At 48.0% G+C, this 19,258-nt stretch overlaps 1 protein-coding gene across 2 annotated transcripts in view; it reads left to right on the forward strand.

Moving 5' to 3' along the window:
• The window catches only part of RAB6B (RAB6B, member RAS oncogene family), a 129,982-nt gene that overhangs the window by 81,166 nt on the left and 29,558 nt on the right, over window positions 1-19,258 (forward strand). Inside the window, exons 3-4 of one of the 2 annotated variants that reach the window (XM_077826492.1) lie at window positions 3,000-3,053; window positions 6,874-6,979. In XM_077826492.1, coding sequence (XP_077682618.1) covers window positions 3,000-3,053; window positions 6,874-6,979 — 160 coding nt within the window. The remainder of the gene's footprint in view (window positions 1-2,999; window positions 3,054-6,873; window positions 6,980-19,258) is intronic. The other variant, XM_077826493.1, reaches the window with a different exon arrangement.

The following is a 19,258-nucleotide window of genomic DNA, read 5'->3' on the forward strand; positions in this document are numbered from 1 at the left end:
GCTTTTAAGCAAAGTAAGCTGTCATGGATAAGAGGAAAGGCTCTCTCATGGATTGGTAACTGATTAAAAGATAGGAAACAAAGAATAGGAATAAATGGTCAGTTTTCAGAATGGGGAGAGGGAAACAGTGGTGACCCCTATGTACTGGGACCATAAAATCATAGAAGATTAGGGTTGGAAGAGACCTCAGGAGGTCATCTAGTCCAATCCCCTGCTCAAAGCAGGACCAACACTAACTAAATCATCCCAGCCAGGGCTTTGTCAAGCTGGGCCTTAAAAACCTCTATGGATGGAGATTCCACCACCTCCCTAGGTAACCCATTCCAGTGCTTCACCACCCTCCTAGTGAAATAGTGTTTCCGAATATCCAACCTAGACCTCCCCCACAGCAACTTGAGACCATTGCTCCCTGTTCTGTCATCTGCCAACACTGAGAACAGCCAAGCTCCATCCTCTTTGGAACCCCCCTTCAGATAGTTGGTACCCCTCAATCTTCTCTTCTACAGACTAAACAAGTCCAGTTCTCTCAGCCTCTCCTCGCGTCATGTGCCCCAGCCCCCAGTCATTTTCATTGCCCTCCACTGCACTCTCTCCAATTTGTCCACATCCTTTCTGTAGTGGGGTGCCCCAAACTGGATGCAATACTCCAGATGTGGCCTCACCAGTGCTGAATAGAAGGGAATAATCACTTCCCTCAATCTGCTGGCAATGCTCCTACTAATGCAACCCAATATGACCAGTTCTATTCAACATATTCATAAATGATCTGGAAAAAGGGGTGAACAGTGAGGTGGCAAAATTTGCAGATGATACAAAACTACTCAAGATAGTTAAGTACAAAGCAGACTGTGAAGACTTATAAAGTGATCTCACAAAACTAGGTGACTGGGCAACAAAATGGTAGATGAAATTCAATATTGGTAAATGCAGAGTAATGCACATTGAAAAATATAATCCCAACTGTACATATAAAATGATGGTGTCTACATTAGCTGTTACCACTTAAGAAAGAGTGTGACATTGCACTCTATATGATTTTATGAAAATATGCTAATGAGTGTGAATATAATGTAATTAGAATATGCTTCATGCAAAAGGTCTCTTGTAAATTATCATTACAAAGTTTATAATCTACTGAGTGTAGATTTGTATAAATGTATCACTCTTGTATCTGAAACTAGAAATATGAAATATAACCCTGAGGTCCTATTGTAGTTATGCAAAGTGTGGGCTATTAATGATGGTTTGGAATCTTGATGGCTCCCATCAACCAAGACAACTTTAGATGGCTCTGTTTGCTTGAAGGCCTTCCTGTGAGTCAGGCTGGGAGGAATGAGGGCTTGGGGTCTCACAGGACATGTGATCATGTCACCTGAACTGGAATCCATCTTCAACCTGGCTCTTTTCCATTTAGAAGGAGGGGTGGGAACCCAGAGAGGGACAAAGGATTCCTGCCTTGTGCAAAAGCTATATAAGGGGGTGGAACAGAACGAAGGGGGCTGAAGTCATGAGAGATCTCCTAGCTACCACCTGAGCTGGACCAAGGGCTGTACCAGGGGAAAGGATTGTGCCCAGACTAGGAAGGCGTCCAGTCTGAGAAAGAAACTTATTGAAACATCTCTGAGGGTGAGATTTACCTGTATTCAGTTTTATTACTGTATTAGGTTTAGACTTGTTTGTTTTATTTTATTTTGCTTGGTAATTCACTTTGTTCTGTCTGTTATTACTTGGAACCACTTAAATCCTACTTTTTGGATTTAATAAAATCACTTTTTACTTATTAATTAACCCAGAGTATGTATTAATACTGGGGGGGGGGGAGGGGTTGGGCAAACAGCTGTGCATCTCTCTCTATCAGTGTTATAGAGGGCGAACAATTTATGAGTTTACCCTGTATAAGCTTTATACACGGTTAAACGGATTCATTTGGGGTTTGGACCCCATTGGGAGTTTGGTACCTGAGTGCTAGAGACAGAAACACTTCTTAAACTGTTTTCAGTTTATCCTGAAGCTTTTGAGGGACGTGGTTCAGACCTGGGGCTGAGTTTGTAGCAGGTTAGCGTGTCTGGCTCAAACCAGGCAGGGCACTGAAGTCCCAAGCTGCCAGGGAAAACGGGCTCAGAGGTAGTCTCAGCACATCAGTTGGCAGTTCCCAAGGGGTTTTCTGTGATCCAACCCGTCACAGAGAGAGCTTGGAGTCATTGTGGATAGTTCTCTGAAAACATCCACTCATTGTGCAGCGGCAGTCAAAAAAAGTGAACAGAATGTTGGGAAACATTAAGAAAAGTATAGATAATAAGAGAAAAAATATCATATTGCCTCTATATAAATCTATGGCATGCCCACATCTTGAATACTGTGTCCAGATGTGGTCGTCCCATCTCAAAAAAGATGTATTGGAATTGGAAAAGGTTCAGAAAAGGGCAACAAAAATTATTAGGGGTATGGAATAGCTTCCATATGACTGGGACTTTTCAGCTTGGAAAAGAGACAATTTAAGGGGGAATATGATAGAGGTCTATAAAATCATGACTGGTATGGAGAAAGTAAATAAGGCAGTGTTATTTACTCCTTTTCATAACACAAGAACTAGGGGTCACCAAATTAAATTATTAGGGAGCAGGTTGAAAACAAACAAAAGGAAGTATTTTTTCCACACAACACACAGTTAACCTGTGGAACTCCTTGCCAGAGGATGTTGTGAAGGCCAAGACTATAACAGGGTTCAAAAAAGAACTAGATCAGTTCATGGAAGATAGGTCCATCACTGGCTATTAGCCAGGATGGGCAGGGATAGTGACCCTAGCCTCTGTTTGCCAGAAGCTGGGAATAGGCAACAGGGGACGGATCACTTGATAATTACCTGTTCTGTTCATTCCCTCTGGGGCTCCTGGCATTGGCCACTGTTGGAAGACAGGATACTGAGCTAGATGGACCTTTGGTCTGACCCAGTATGGCCATTCTTATGTTCTCTCATTTCCTGTCTCCCTCTCTTACAGGCTACAATCGGAATCGACTTCTTATCAAAAACCATGTACTTGGAAGATCGGACAGTAAGTGGCAGATGCTGCTGAATTGCTGACCATGCCAAAAAAAGTTCTGTGCAGACCCTTTGGAAGAGGGAGCCACTAGCTATAATCCCTTCTATGCTGTCCAAACCTACCCCAGCAAATACCCCAGCTGGGCGCCTCCCTTTCGCCTTGTGCTGCCAATTATTGACTTTCACAGATCGCTTCACCCACAGTTAGGGTACTTAAGGGGACTGAAATCCCCTTCCCTGCCTCCATACACAGTAACTTCCCCCATGTGGCTTCGCTGCTGACCTTCTCCATCCCATCCTAGGAGGTCACCTCGCTGGTAGAGGGGTTCAAGGATAGCTGCATACCAGATTGACAGTTGTTGCCTCCCTTGAGCAGAGAGGGAGAGTTGGGTTGTGATGAAGGTTGGACATTTCCACCAAGAACTGACCTCAAAGTACCAAAGCCCTAGGCCATCCAAGTCATCAGGAACCACAAACACACAACTGTGCTGAAGGAGTCTGATTGATTGACACACTTACACCAAACACTCCAAAGGAGGGAACTTTGGCACAACAGCCAACTCTGTCCCAGCCCTGCATATAGAGCCTAGAGATCCCCATCTCCACTGCCCTTCTGCTCCCCTCCACCTCATGGAGGCCCTGACCTTGTGTGAACAGGGTTCTCTCCCCACACATATACACATGCCACAGCCCATGAAAGTGTTTGGAACAATCACAGCCCTCGTATGGGGGGGAGAAAGGGCAGCTCCCTCCATGAGGTGCCAGGGGTACAAATTGCCACACAGGGGGATGGAGAGGCAATTATATGGCCCTGCTTCCTCTCTTCCATGCTGGCTGGCTGCTCCGGGCAGAGGCATGGGGAAGTGTGTGCGTTCCTGGGAGCACTGAGGGAGATTTGGCCTCCATTCCCTCTTGACCCTCCCTTTGGGGTGATGCACCTCCACACCCATCCGTCCAGTCAGTACTTTAAGATCAGATTGGGCAGTCCATGGCCAGATAGGCCACACTCTCTTCTAACTCCCACACAGGCCCTTCCGCTCCTGGACAACAATGACCATGTGTAGCTAGCACCAAAACTCACCCCAAATGGGCTGGGGAAGGGGACAGGTTGTGCTGGGGAGGGGCATGTGCAATGCCTCCCTGAGCAACCTGTGGGGTGGGACGACTGCCCTGCTCCTAGTGCAGATCAGTGCTTTCAAGGCATGGTTGAGCCCCAAGGAAGTGGGAAGAAATGCCCTGGCTCTTCAGTTTTGTTGGACAAGGGCAAGAGTTTATCCCCACGGGCCAGCCATCCCCTGTATTCTGCCAGCTCACAGATCTTACAGAAAATGGCACTGGAAGGAAATCTGTTCCAAGTTTTTTATTTATTGATTTTGGGGGGAAATTTTGTACAAGGGAATGGGAGAAATGGAAGTGAAATGTAGTGAAAGAGATGCTACAGCTTCATCCATAAACAGCCTCTCGCTATTGTTGCAGTGTTAATGCACTCAGAGACATCTGTCTTGGGTTAAATGGGCTGGTTCTACTTCAAATAGCACTCCAGTCATTCTGATGAAATCCACTGCTTAGCCGCAGTCAGAGTGGAGGAGTAACTACAGGAAGGCATGGCTACATTCCTTCAAAGGGAATTTGTCTCTGACCCAAGAGCTGGAGGATGAAGACAATTCAGCTCCCACAATTCTTTAAAAACATCATAGTCTTAGGCCTTTGAAATGGTGTGGGTTGACGCAGTGCTCATGAACGTGAGGGACTAACCTCACAGCACTGAGTCATTAGAATTCAAGTTGGCACTGAACAAGCTCCCCTAACACAGCTCTGCCGTGGCCTGTAATACTAGGCCTGAGCAAGGTCTGAGAATCATTGGATGGTGGGATAGGGGAGCTGAACAAATAGGGACTAGGCTGGGTCCCACCAAACTCATGTCTTCGAGTGAATCTAAGATTTGAAATCAGGTTCCCAGGGGTGATAGGCAACTATTTACTCAGTACATACACTTAATTCCCAGTTTGCATCTCTTTCGGGTTCAGGTTTTCATACATGTCCTTTCACCAGTGGACTCCACCCCGGCCAAGGAGAATCAGCCTTTTTGTGTTCAGCCTCCATCTCACTTCTCGACAATTGGATGCCAGCTGTGACCTGGGATTCCCCCTACAGCCGCATTTTCCTTTGTCCAGAGGAGTTGTTCCATAGGAATCAGGGGCTGGAATTTTCAATGGGGCCCGAGGAAGTTGATGTTCAGTGGAGAATATGGTGCCTAACTCCCTTAAATTCTTTTTGGAAGTCTCAGCCTAGATTAGTTATTGGATTATTAATCAGCTATGAAGCCTTTTGTGCGCCAGTAGAAATCCATCCCAGGTTGGCTGTGATCTGTTTGACCTGGGTGACCAGAGTTGGTGGCTTCACTCCAGTTCCCAGTGGACCGATGTTCATATTCTCCAAACCACCCCCATGACTGGCACTAGTTGACCTCTTTGGCTATGTCTTCACAGCCCACAACAGCGAGCCTCCCAGTCTTGGTCAACAGACTCAGGTCTGCAAGCCCCATGTTACCTTGCTTAACCTAGCTGTGGAGACAGCGCTTTGAAGTTGTGGCTCAAGCTGGATCTTGGCCTAACCCCTGCCTCGGCTTCTGAGCCCAAGGTCCGGCCCAAGCTGCTATGTCCACACCACCATTTGTAGCATGGGCCTGAATCTGTCGACCCAGGCTGGGAGCTTCGCTGGCGCAGGCTGTGTAGACATGGCCTTTGCTGCTAGGGCAACGAACTTCAGAGGCAGGGAGACTGAATTCCTTTTGAGCGGTAGGGCAGGTCCTTCCCGAGTAGGTTTGAGGCACACAGCTGGGATAGCATGGGGAGGCTTGCACTGCCACTGCCTGGGCTGTAACGGCTCTGTGGGGAAAAGGAGAACTTCACTTGCTAGGGCTGTCAATCTAGCACTGAAACATATATAGTTATTCCACCTCCATGTTCCTTCACTCCTGGGCTCCCTCTCACTGCTTTGCCAGCTGGGTGGAAAATTTTCAGCTGGAAAAAAAAAGCAGATTTGGAGACATTGAAACATTTAGCAGATTTGTGTCATTTCTGCCAAATCGTTTGTGTCAAAACCCTCCCCCCAGCCCAAAAACCTGAACAGAACCAAACATTTTGGTTAGAATGTTTTGAAATGAAACTATTTGATTTTTTTATTCAAAATGACCTTGCTATGAAACGTCCTTCAATGTTTTATTTTAAAAATGTTTTAAAGAATGCTTGACATTTTGTTCAACCTATAACAAACATTTCTTTTTTTTAACTTTTTGATTTGCCAAAATTTTGAAAAGTTCATTTTCGGGTCAACTTGAAACTAATTTTCCCCCCAAAATTGCCAGCAAATCGAAAAATCCCATGTGCCTCTATTCACACTCCTGTAATGGCTCCTATTTCTATACTGTTCCCTTTCATCGCCCACACACAACTTAACAAAGTTTGAACTTCACCCTCACCTGAAATTAACCTCCTTCTGGGATGGAACATGGCAGCCACTTAACAGCACCCAGCAACACCTCCCAACAGACTAGGACAGTAAATGAGGACTGCAATATTTCCAAATGGAATGCCAAAGGGAATGTTAAAGATAGATGAAGAGAGAGTCATAAAACTGTTGTCTGGGGCTGGGAGTTTCAACACAACCTGTGGAAGTTAGCAGCCTGAGTCTCATTGGCACCGATCTCCCTTGGGTTCTTTAGAAAACTCCTAATCACCTCGCCTGTTCTTCCCTTCTGCCTCCACCACCCAAATCCTCCTTTCTTCTTGTTTCTCCTACTAATTGTTTGTCTCTCATCTGCCCCCCGGCAGGTCCGATTGCAGCTCTGGGACACGGCAGGCCAGGAGAGGTTCCGAAGCCTGATACCCAGCTACATTCGTGACTCCACAGTGGCTGTGGTTGTCTATGACATCACAAGTGAGTCATGCTTTCCGTCCCAATGTCCGTGTGCCCATGCTTGGTGCTGGAATGGCAGATGCTACTCCGCTGCTACCCAGCACGGATGTGGGCCACCATTCAGGAAGGCAGAAATGCAGGGCAGGGAGCCAGAATCAGCTCCAAAGTGTGATGTACTGCAAAAAATGCTGTGTAGCGGGGAGGGGAAAGTGCAGACGAGAGGGAAATCAAAGTTGTCTAGAACCTCAGATACATACAAGGTCTCCTACAGCTCAGGTCTGGCCAAGCTCTGCTCAGCGCAGGACCTGAGAGGGGGTGATGGATGGCGAATGGGGCTGATCATCAACTTTGCATTCCTCTGGTTCCTGAGGTGCTCTAAATTGTGCCTCTTATGACAGACTCCAGGGGGCTGTCACATCACCAGGGATGGCCTGTTAGGGCAGCTTTACAGCCCTTGGCACTGCGGGTCCGGAAGCTGGTCCCAAAGGTTCTGAGAGCCCAGCCAGGGGAGTCTTGCTCGTCAGCGTAAAGTAGCTGAAAAGTGCAACCAGAGCTGTGGTGGAAGCGTTCGGCACAGGGGTGCAGGCCTGCACAAGGTGCAGGCCTGCACAAGGTGCAGGGAGGTGGAGGATCCATCCCCAGGGATCTTGTGTAACCACTCTTCTTTACTGTTATTTCTATTACCTTGGGGCTAGGTGCTGTACGAAACACGGTTTTACTGGTTTAGACATAGGAGGTCCTTCATCTTCCCCGCGCAGAGTCCCCATGTCAGCGTGTAGTGAGTGTTGTGTGTAATGAGTCAGAGGGCATGTTCTCATAGTGAACAGCACTGGCTACTCCCCTCTCCAGAGCTCATGAACACTGGTTGGGGGACAGCCTGTACTTCATAGGTGACCCAAGGACATCCTTTGTTCCAAGGCCAGTGCCCAGGAGTCCCCATCCCCGGCTGGCTATGCAGCAGAACTTGGCTGGCTCCCATAGGTCTCCTGCAGGGCGGAGCATTGACAGGCTATGGAACTGGCTTGATTCACTTCCTTTGTTACACTTAATTAAACAATTGGCTAATGAGTCTGGAACTGTGTATTTATACCACAGACATAACACAGAAGAAGGGAGACAGTAGGTACAGGACAAGTAACCAAGGGGCACTCTGCAGTGGAACTGGACTCATAAGAGCTGCCACAGTGGGTCAGACCATGATCCATCTTGTCTAGTATCCTATCTCCCACAATGGCCCATACCAGAGCTTCAGGAGGAGTGTACAGAACAGGGTAATTATGGAGCAATCCACCCCGTCTTCCACTCCTGGCTTCTGGCAGTCAAGCATGGGGTTACATCCCTGAGCATCCTGGCTAATAGCCATTGGTGGACCTGTCCATGAACTTATTCAATTCTTTTTTGAACCCAGTTATACTTTTGGCCCATGGCAATGAGTTCCACAGGTTGACTGTGTGTTGTGTGAAAAAGTACTTTCTCTTGTTCAAATTAATTTCATTAGGTGATCCCTGATTTTTGTATTGTGGGAAAGAGTAAATAACACGTCTGTATTCACTTTCCCACCACTGTTTGGCATTTTATAGACTTCTATCATATCCCCGCTTAGTTGTCTCTTTTCTAAGATGAACAGCCCTAATCTTTTTAGTTTCTCCTCGTATGGAAGTCGTTCCATACCCCTGTTCATAGACTCATAGACATTAAGGTCAGAAGGGACCATTATGATCACCTAGTCTGACCTCCTGCACAATGCAGGCCACAGAATCTCACCCACCCACGCCTGCAATAAACCTCTCACCTATGTCTGAGCTATTGAAGTCCTCAAATCATGGTTTAAAGACTTCAAGGTGCAGAGAATCCTCCAGCAAGTGACCCGTGCCCCATGCTACAGAGGAAGGTGAAAAACCCCCAGGGCCTCTTCCAATCTGCCCTGGAAGAAAATTCCTTCCTGACTCCAAATGTGGCGATTAGCTGAACCCTGAACATTTGGGCAAGATTCACCAGCCACATACCCAGGGAAGAATTTTCTATAGTAACTCAGATCCCACCCCATCTAACATCCCATCACAGGCCATTGCGCCTATTTACCATGAATAGTTAAAGATCAATTAATTGCCAAAATTATGTTATCCCATCATACCATCTTCTCCATAAACTTATCGAGTTTAATCTTGAAGCCAGATAGGTCTTTTGCCCCCACTGCTTCCCTTGGAAGGCTGTTCCAGAACTTCACTCCTCTGATGGTTAGAAACCTTTGTCTAATTTCAAGTCTAAACTTCCCAATGGCCAGTTTATATCCATTTGTTCTTGTGTCCACATTGGTATTGATCTTAAATAATTCCTCTCCCTCTCTGTTATTTATCCCTCTGATATATTTATCGAGAGCAATCATATCTCCCCTCAGCCTTCTTTTGGTTAGGCTAAACAAGCCAAGCTCTTTGAGTCTCCTTTCATAAGACAGGTTTTCCATTCCTCGGATCATCCTAGTCGCCCTTCTCTGTACCTGTTCCAGTTTGAATTCATGTTTGAATTGATGCGTCCCCAGCTTATAACTAAAATTCTTGTTATTAATCCCTAAATGCATGACCTTACACTTCTCACTATTAAATTTCATCCTATTACTATTACTCCAGTTTACAAGGTCAACAAGATCCTCCTGTATGATATCCCAGTCCTTCTCTAAATTGGCAATATCTCCCAGCTTTGTATCATCTGCAGACTTTATTAGCACACTCTCACTTTTTGTGCCGAGGTCAGTAATAAAAAGATTAAATAAGATTGGTCCCAAAACCGATCCCTGAGGAACTCCACTGATAACCTCCCTCCAGCCTGACAGTTCACCTTTCAGTACGACCCGCTGCAGTCTCCCCTTTAACCAATTCCTTATCCACCTTTCACTTTTCATATTGATCCCCATCTTTTCCAATTTAACTAATAATTCCCCATAATGGCACCATATCAAACGCCTTACTGAAATCTAGGTAAATTAGATCCACTGCATTTTCTTTGTCTAAAAAAATCTGTTACTTTCTCAAAGAAGGAGATCAGGTTGGTTTGGCATGATCTACCTTCTGTAAAACCATGTTGTATTTTGTCTCATTTACCATTGACCTCAATGTCCTTAACTACTTTTTCCTTCAAAATTTTTTCCAAAACCTTGCATACTACAGATGTCAAACTAACAGGCCTGTAGTTACCTGGATCACTTTTTTTTTCCCTTTCTTAAAAATAGGAACTATGTTAGCAATTCTCCAGTCATATGGTACAACCCCTGAGTTTACAGATTCCTTAAAAATTCTTGCTAATGGGCTTGCAATTTCATGTGCCAATTCCTTTAATATTCCTGGATGAAGATTATCTGGGCCCCCCAATTTAGTCCCATTAAGCTGTTAGAGTTTCGCTTCTACCTCAGATATGATAATATCTACCTCCATATCCTCATTCCCATTTGTCATGCTACCATTATCCCTAAGATCCTCATTAGCCTCATTAAAGACTGAGGCAAAGTATTTGTTTAGATATTGGGCCATGCCTAGATTATCCTTAACCTCCACTCCATCCTCAGTGTTTAGTGGTCCCACTTCTTCTTTCTTTCTTTCCTTCCTATTTATATGGCTATAAACCCTTTTACTATTGGTTTTAATTCCCTTTGCAAGGTCCAACTCTACTTGACTTTTAGCCTTTCTCACTTTATCTCTACATGTTCTGTCCTCAATAAGGTAGTTTTCCTTGCTGATCCCTCCCATCTTCCACTCCCTGTTTGCTTTCTGCTTTTTCTTAATCACCTCTCTGAGATGCTTGCTCATCCAGCTTGGTCTACAACTCCTGCCTATGAATTTTTTACCCTTTCTTGGGATGCAGGATTCTGATAGTTTCTGCAGCTTTGATTTAAAGTAGTCCCAGGCCTCCTCTGCCTTTAGATCCACAAGTTCTTCAGTCCAATCCACTTCCCTAACTAATTTCCTTAATTTTTGAAAGTCAGCCCTTTTGAAATCAAAAAACCTAGTTGCAGATTTATTTTTGTTAATCCTTCCATTCAGTTTGAACTGAATTAGCTCATGATCGCTCGAACCAAGGTTGTCCCCTACAACCATTTCTTCTAGGAGGTCCTCACTACTCACCAAAACCAAATCTAAAATGGTATCCCCTCTAGTCGGTTCAGCAACTACTTGATGAAGGAATCGATCAGCTATCGCATCTAGGAAAATCTGAGCCCTATTATTATTACTAGCACTTGTCCTCCAGTCTATATCTGGGAAGTTAAATTCTCCAATGATCATGCAGTTTCCATTAGTATTAACTTCATTAAAAACATTAAAGAGGGCTCTATCCATACCCAGATTAGATCCCAGCGGTCTATAGCACACCCCAAACACTATCCCAGGGGAGGCTCTAGTAGTTTTCTTCCCCAATGTGATTTTTGCCCAGACGGACTCTGTCTTATCCATTTCATCGCTTCTTATTTCTTTACATTCCATCTCATCATTGATATACGTTACTCCACCACCTTTACCTTTATTTCTGTCTTTTCTAAACAGCACATACCCTTCAATATCTGTACTCCAGTCATGACTACTGTTCCACCATGTTTCTGTTATCCCTATAATATCTGGTTTCACTTCCTACCTAGGCTCCTCACATTGGTGTACAAACATCTTAATTTTTGCTGTTTGGCCTCGCTCACATTCTTTACCTGATTAGGCATGGACATTCTACAGCCAGTATGATCTATTAGACTGGTATCCACACTGCCCTTCCTCCTTATATCCATTCTCCTACCCACGGCTGTATCCTTTCTTACGTTGTTTTCTTCTGTCTAAAATCCTGCTAAAATCCGGTGTGGAGATTACCTGGACATCTCCCAACCATCTTCCCCAAATTCCTAGTTTAAAGCTCTCTTAATCGGTTGTGCCAGCCTCCATTCTAGAAGTCTATTTCCTTCCCTACTCAGATGAAGTCCATCCCGAGAGAACTGTCCTCTGTCCATGAATGCCTCCCAGTGGCCACACATCCCAAAGCCCTCCTTATAGCACCACTGCCTAAGCCATCTGTTGATAGTCATAATCTTGTCACACCTTTGTTGCCCTTCTCTAGGAAGAGGCAGAATCCCACCGAAGCCTTGATTTCCTTAAGTGACTTCCCCAGCCTGGCATAGTCTCCCTTGATACTTTCCAGCGAGAATCTACCGGTATCATTTGTTCCCACATGAAGGACGATCAGTGGATTCTTTCCCACTCCCTTTAGGATCCTCTTCAACCTCAGGTCCACATCCTGTATCTTAGCATCTGGAAGACAGCACACCCTTCTATTCTCTGGATCAGCTCTGGTTACAGGCCTCTGCATTCTTCTCAGTAAGAAGTCCCTGATCACGTAGACCTGCCTTTTCCTGGTGACAGTGCAATTCTCTGGTCTATCCCTTGTTCCCTCTGGCTGCAAGTTCTTTCCATTCCTATTCTCCCTTGTAACCCTCTTCAACCCATCCCGTATCCTCCTGGGGCTCATATTTGGTGTAGTCTCCATTGCTCTTCCCCTTTTCATAGAATCATAGAATATCAGGGTGGGAAGGGACCTCAGGAAGTCATCTAGTCCAAACCCCTGCTCAAAGCAGGACCAATCCCCAATTTTTCCCCAGATCCCTAAATGGCCCCCTCAAGGATTGAACTCACAACCCTGGGTTTAGCAGGCCAATGCTCAAACCACTGAGCTATCCATCCCCGCTGAGCTATGCCTCCCCCTTTTCCTATAGGACTAGCCGCTCTTCTCTTCTTCCTTGCCCTTCCATTTTCAGTGACCACCTGCTGAGTCCCTTCTTCATTTTCCAACTCTGCAAACTTGTTCTTGAGCTCTATTTCTCCTTCACTAGGCCGTCTTTTCCTCTGCCTGGTTCTTTTAGTCACATGCTTCCACTGTCCATTTTCTTCACCCAGCAGTCTCCCCTCAGAGTTCTTCAGTCCTGCTACCAACTGCAAGTCTGATCTTTTCCCTTCAGCCTCCTCATGTCTTTGCTCCATCGTCTGTTCAAACTCCCTTCTAAACTCAACCAGACTTTCCACCTGCATCTCCAATCCTCGGATCTTTTCTTCCATCAGTTCTATCAGACGACATTTCATGCAGACGAAACTCTTTCCAGGTACCTGCTCCAGGATCATGTACATACTGCAGCTTCCACATCCAGTCATCTTCATTGTGTCTTCCACTACATGGGTCACTCCCACTGCTGCCTCTGTATCTGTCATAGCCTTCCCACCTAAATCCTGTTCATCTGGGAAACACAAACCACACCAAAACACCACCACCCACAGCAAAAACAAACCCCAAACAAGCACCACAAACCAAACTCCCCTTTCAAACTCCCCTGTTTACAGCTCTGTTTGCTGGCTCCTGTGCTGCTGCCTGACTGGCTGGCTACCTTTATAGGACCACTACTCAGAGAAGCCCCACCCCCTAATCAGGGCTCAGCTTCTTTCCCAGCACAAAGCCCCTACAAGCCTCTACACATACAAATAATACAAATACAAAACCAAATACAAATACCTTCATCTTTGTTGTCCTTCTCTGAACCTTTTCCAGTTCCACTGTGTTCTTTTTGAGGTGGGGCAATCAGAACTGGACACAGTATTCAAGATGTGTGTGCACCATGACTTTATATAGTGACATTATGCTATTTTCAGTCTTATTTTCTATCTCTTTCTTAATAATTCCTAACATACTGTAAGCCTTTTTGACCACTGCTGTGCACTGAACGGAAGTTTTCAGAGAACTAGCCACAATGATTCCAAGATCTTTCTTGGGTCGTAACAGCTAATTTAGAACCCATCATTGTATACGTATAGTTGGGATTGTTTTCTAACGTGCATTATTTTGCACTTATCAGTGCTGAATTTCTTTGGCCATTTTGTTGCCCAGTCACCCTGTTTTGTTGCCCAGTCATCCTCCCTTTTGTGATCCAGGAAGAGGGATTGCTCGGAAGAGATGGGATCCACCTAGCAAAGAGAGGGAAAAGCATCTTCGCAGACAGGCTGGCTAACCTAGTGAGGAGGGCTTTAAACTAGGTTCGCCGGGAGATGGTGACCTAAGCCCAGAGGTAAGTGGGGGAGTGGGATACCGGGAGGAAACACAAGGAGGAGGGTGGAACAGGGGAAGCCTCTTGATTCATACTGAGAAAGTAGGGCAATTGGCTAGTTATCTTAGGTGCCTGTACACGAACGCAAGAAGCCTGGGAAACAAGCAGGAAGAATTGGAAGTCCTGGCACAATGATGTGATTGGAATAACAGAGACTTGGTGGGGCAGTTCACAGGACTGGAGCACTGTCAGGGATGGGTATAAGCTGTTCAGGAAGGACAGGCAGGGGAGGAAAGGTGGGGGAGTTGCACCGTATGTAAGGGAGCAGTATGACTGCTCAGAGCTCCAGTTTGAAACTGGAGAAAAACCTGTTGGGAGTCTTTGGGTTAAGTTTAGAGGTGACAGCAACAAGGGTGATGTCGTGGTGGGCGTCTGCTATCGACCACCGGACCAGGGGGATGAGGTGGGCGAGGCTTTCTTCAGACATCTAACTGAAGTCTCCAGATCACAGGCCCTAGTTCTCATGGGGGACTTCAATCACCCTGACATCTGCTGGAAGAGCAATACTGCAGTGCACAGACAATCCAGGAAGTTTTTGGAGAGTGTTGGGGACAACTTCCTGGTCCAAGTGCTGGAGGAACCCACTAGGGGCCATGCTCTTCTTGACCTGCTGCTCATAAACAGGGAAGAACTGGTAGGGGAAGTAGAAGTGGGTGGCAACCTGGGCAGCAGTGACCATGAGGTGGTTGAGTTCAGGATCTTGAAAAAAGGAGCAAAGAGTAGCAAAATACAGACCCCGGACTTCAGAAAAGCAGACTTAGACTCCCTTAGGGAACTGATGGGCAGGATCCCCTGGGAGGCTAATATGAGGGGGCAAGGAGTCCAGGAGAGCTGGCTGTATTTTAAAGAAGCTTTATTGAGGGCGCACGAACAAACCATCCCGAAGTGCAGAAAGAATAGTAAATATGGCAGTTGACCAGCTTGGCTTAACAGTGAAATCTTTGGTGAGCTTAAACTCCAAAAAGGAGGCTTACAAGAAGTGTAAATTCGGACAGATGACTAAGGAGGAGTATTGCTAGGGCATGCAGGGGTGTAATCAGGAAGGCCAAGGCACATCTGGAGTTGCAGCTAGCAAGGGATGTGAAGGGTAACAAGGAGGGTTTCTACAGGTATGTTAGCAACAAGAAGAAGGTCAGGGAAAGTGTGGGCCCCTTACTGAATGGGGGAGGCAACCTAGTGACAGATGATGTGGAAAAAGGTGAAGTACTCAATGCTTTTTTTGCATCAGTCTTCACAGACAAGAGCAGCTCCCAGACTGCTGCACTGGGCAACACAGCATGGGGAGTAGGTGAGCAGTGCTCAGTAGTGAAAGAACAGGTTCAGGACTATTTAGAAAAGCTGGACGTGCACAAGTCCATGGGTCCAGATCTAATGCATCCAAGGGTGCTGAGGGAGTTGGCTGATGTGACTGCAGAGCCATTGGCCATTATCTTTGACAATTCGTGGCTATCGGGGGAGGTCCTGAATTATTGGAAAAAGGCTAATGTAGTGCCCATCTTTAAAAAAGGGAAAAAAGAGAACCCGGGGAACTACAGACTCACTTCAGTCCCTGGCAAAATCATGGATCAGGTCCTCAAGGAATCCCTTTTGAAGGATTTGGAGGAGTGGAACAGTCAACATGGATTCACCAAGGGCAAGTCATGCCTGACCAACCTGATTGCCTTCTATATTAAGATAACTGGCTCTTTGGATGTGGAGAAAGCGGTGGATGTGATATTTCTTCTTCGAGTGGTTGCTCATGTGCATTCCACAATAGGTGTGCATGCTCACCACATGCACTGGTTCCGGAAGTTTTTCCCCTAGCAGTGCCCGTAGGGGGAGCGCCCCTAGAGACCCGTGGAGTGGCGCTGCTATGGTGCGGTATAAGCAGGGCCAGCTCTAAGTTTTTCGCTGCCCCAAGCAAAAAATTTGCCGCCCCAAAAAAATTTGTGATCAGGTGGGGCTGGGGCTCGCAGGTGGCGCTGGAAGTGGAGGGAGTGATGTCACCTTCTCCTAGCGCCTGCAGGGGCTTTACCTCCTCCCCCACCCAGCCACGCAGAGAAGCCCCGATATAAGGGGTGGCACAAGGCAGCGCAGCAGCCAGTGCGTAGAGGAGGCGGCGCAGTCCCGGTTCCCCGGCAGGACTCGCCCTCTCCTCCCCGGGTAGTGGCTGGGCCCTGGCACCTCAGCATCCCGGGGTTGGAGCTTCCCCTTCCCGCTGCGGCCAGCGGCGCGGCACCCTTGCCCTGTTTAAGTGATGCAGCTCCGAGAGCGCAACTGCCCCGAAAAAAAAGGATGGCCAGAATGCCGCCCCAAGCACGTGCTTGCTTTGTTGGTGCCTAGAGCCGGTCCTGGTATAAGGGCACTGCGTGCTCCTCCCACCCTCAGTTCCTTCTTGCTGCCAGTGAAGGTGCTTTGGAACTGCTGTGCTCCAACTCTCTGCTATAGCTTTCCCTGTTTGGACTGTCATTAGTTTTTAGATAGTTAGTACCGGTAAAATAAAAAGAAGAAGAAAAAGTTATATAGATAGAGTAGAGAAGTGTATCAGGGTCAGGTAATGCCCCACTCCCCGGGCATTAAGTCGTGTGACACTTGTAAATGGCCTATGCCCGTAAGTGAGCCGCACACTAGCTGTTTACACTGACTTGGGGACACCCCCCTCAGCGACCGCTGCAAGATTTGCAGATCATTTAAGCCTCGAACCAAGAAGGAATGGGACATACGTCTCCGAGCCATATTGATGGAGTCGGCCCTAACCCCAACACCGCTACGCTGCTCTGAGTCGGCACTGAGCACCGCAGCATCGGTGTGTGGTGACCTGGTGGTGCCCTCCACCGGCCGGCACCACTCCCCATCCACGGGACACTCAAAGAAGACGAGGAAGTGATCTTCTCCATCAAGGCACTGGGTCAAGACTGGGGGAGAGATTAGACCCATGTTGCGCAGCTCTCGATCCCCTTCAACCTCGCGGCCTCCGACTCAAGTTGAACAGAGTAGCCCAGTCCACTCTGAGCCGGCCTCCCCAGACGCCAGTGGCCACATATGGGTGCCCTCCACGCCAGAGGCCGTAATGTCTCTCCCAGTACCAGCTGTATCGACCCCAGCGGCTTCCCGGTCCAGGGGCAAGCTAGCACTCGGACTGAATAGTCGCCACCCAGGCGGCACCGCTTGCGGTCGAGGGAAGGTTCCCGATGCCATTCTCCGCAGACTGACCAACCCGCTCGCAGCCCGCACTGGTCCCCACTGACTCCTACGAGACTGTCTGGCTGGGTGCCGAGCAGCAGGGAATCCAGGCACCGCTCCGCATCGAGGTTGCTGACTCTGAGAAGCCACCATAGCCCCTCACAGTGCCGACGTTGACGCCACTCATGCTCTCCGTCCCAGTTGAGGTCCCTGGCGCAGCACCGCTCCCACAGCCCCAGGTGTAGATTGCTGGCAACCGGCCGTCGCGGATCCGCCCAAGCGAGCCATTCGCAGAGCAACCATTACAGACAGTACTCCTGCTCCTCTACACCAGACTCACGGTCTCGAGCCAGGCACCGTTCATGACACCGTACTCATCTACATCCCGGGATAGCAGGCATTCGTATGCCAGCCCGGCCTCCCCTCAGAGCTGACAGTCGGTGGACCGGGCGAGTCCAGCGGGTCAGCCGGCTCCAATGGTGCCACAGCAATTGCAGTGGCACGAGGCTCTCTGGCCAGCGGCCTGGTACCAATGGACCCCATGGGCCCCGACGCAGCCCCCGGTGGTGGCTCACTCAGTGGCCGGGGCCTCGAAAAGACCGTCGGCCTCCCTCCCTAAGCCCCTCCGGAAGGGGTCAGTGGAGTGCTCTTCTCCAGCCCCGCACTCAGAAGCAGACCAAGCATTGGGTTCTGCAGCACAAGTGGGGACGCAGAGCACCACGCCCCCATCCTCATCCTTCCCTGATGAGGCAATCACGGCGCCTCCTAATCCTGTTCCCCAGGAGGACACAAAAGCCCATCGAGAACTCTTGAAAAGAGTGGCTTCGAGCCTCAACCTACAGGCTGAAGAGGTGGAGGAGCCTTCGGACTCCCTCTTTGATGTCCTCTCAGCCACAGCACCGGCCAGCGTGGCCCTTCCTCTCCATGAAGGGGTGGTGAAGATCTCCAACGCCCTGTGGCAGACCCCGTCTTCCCTGCCCACCATATCTAAGAGGGCAGAGTGGAAGTATTTTGTGCCCACTAAGGAGCATGACTATCTATACACACATCTTGTCCCAACTCCCTAGTGGTCGAGGCAGTCAACCACAAGGAGCATCAGGGCATCATGGCTCCTCTTGTCTAGGTTGTCCAGCGAGCCACAGAGCTCTCCACAGGACCTCCCCTTCAATGGCAAGGCCCTGTTCGTGGAGCAAACAGACATGAAATTACATGGTCTCAAGAACTCTTGCACGACCTTAAAGACTTTTGGTCTCTATGTCCTGGCCCTGGCCAGGACCAAGTTCAAGCTTCATTAGGCACCCAGACAGGCCACCCACTCCAGATACAAGCCTCCTTATAAAAAATCGAGAGACTATAAGAAACATCTTGGCCTGCTCCCCAGCCTGGCCCCTCTAGGGGTAAGCAGGCAGGCAAGTGCCACTTTTGATGGGACGCCCGGGTATGGTTTACCAGTCTGCACCAGGAATCTGCCCGACCTACCCTTCTCCAATCACCTATGTTCTTTCCTCCTGGAGTGGTCGCGACTGACCTTGGACCGTTGGGTCCTCAACACCATCTCCCGGGGCTACACTCTCCAGTTTCTGTCTACCCCACCTACTCACTCCCGCCCAGTCCCTCTTCAGGAACCCTTCTAACAAGAGCTTACTTGACCAGGAGGTGAGGTGGCTCCTTCACCTAGGAGCGGTGGAGGTCGTGCCTGCAGAGTTCAAATACAAAGGATACTACTCCAGCTATTTCCTTATCCCGAAGGCCAAAGGGGGCCTCAGGCCCATCCTGGACCTGTGAGGCCTAAACCAGTACATGGTAAAACTCAAGTTCCTCATGGTCTCCCTGGCCTCCCATCACTCCCTCCCTGGATGCCGGAGACTGGTTTGCCGCCCTCCATCTCCAAGATGCATACTTCCACATTCATATATTCAAGGGCCACAGGCATTTCCTCTGCTTCATGGTAGGATGGGAACACTACCAGTTCACTGTCCTTCCATTTGGCCTCTTGACGGCACCCAGAGACTTCACAAAGT

Source organism: Eretmochelys imbricata, chromosome 9, assembly GCF_965152235.1.
Source record: "Eretmochelys imbricata isolate rEreImb1 chromosome 9, rEreImb1.hap1, whole genome shotgun sequence".
NCBI classification, from domain to species: Eukaryota; Metazoa; Chordata; order Testudines; family Cheloniidae; genus Eretmochelys; species Eretmochelys imbricata.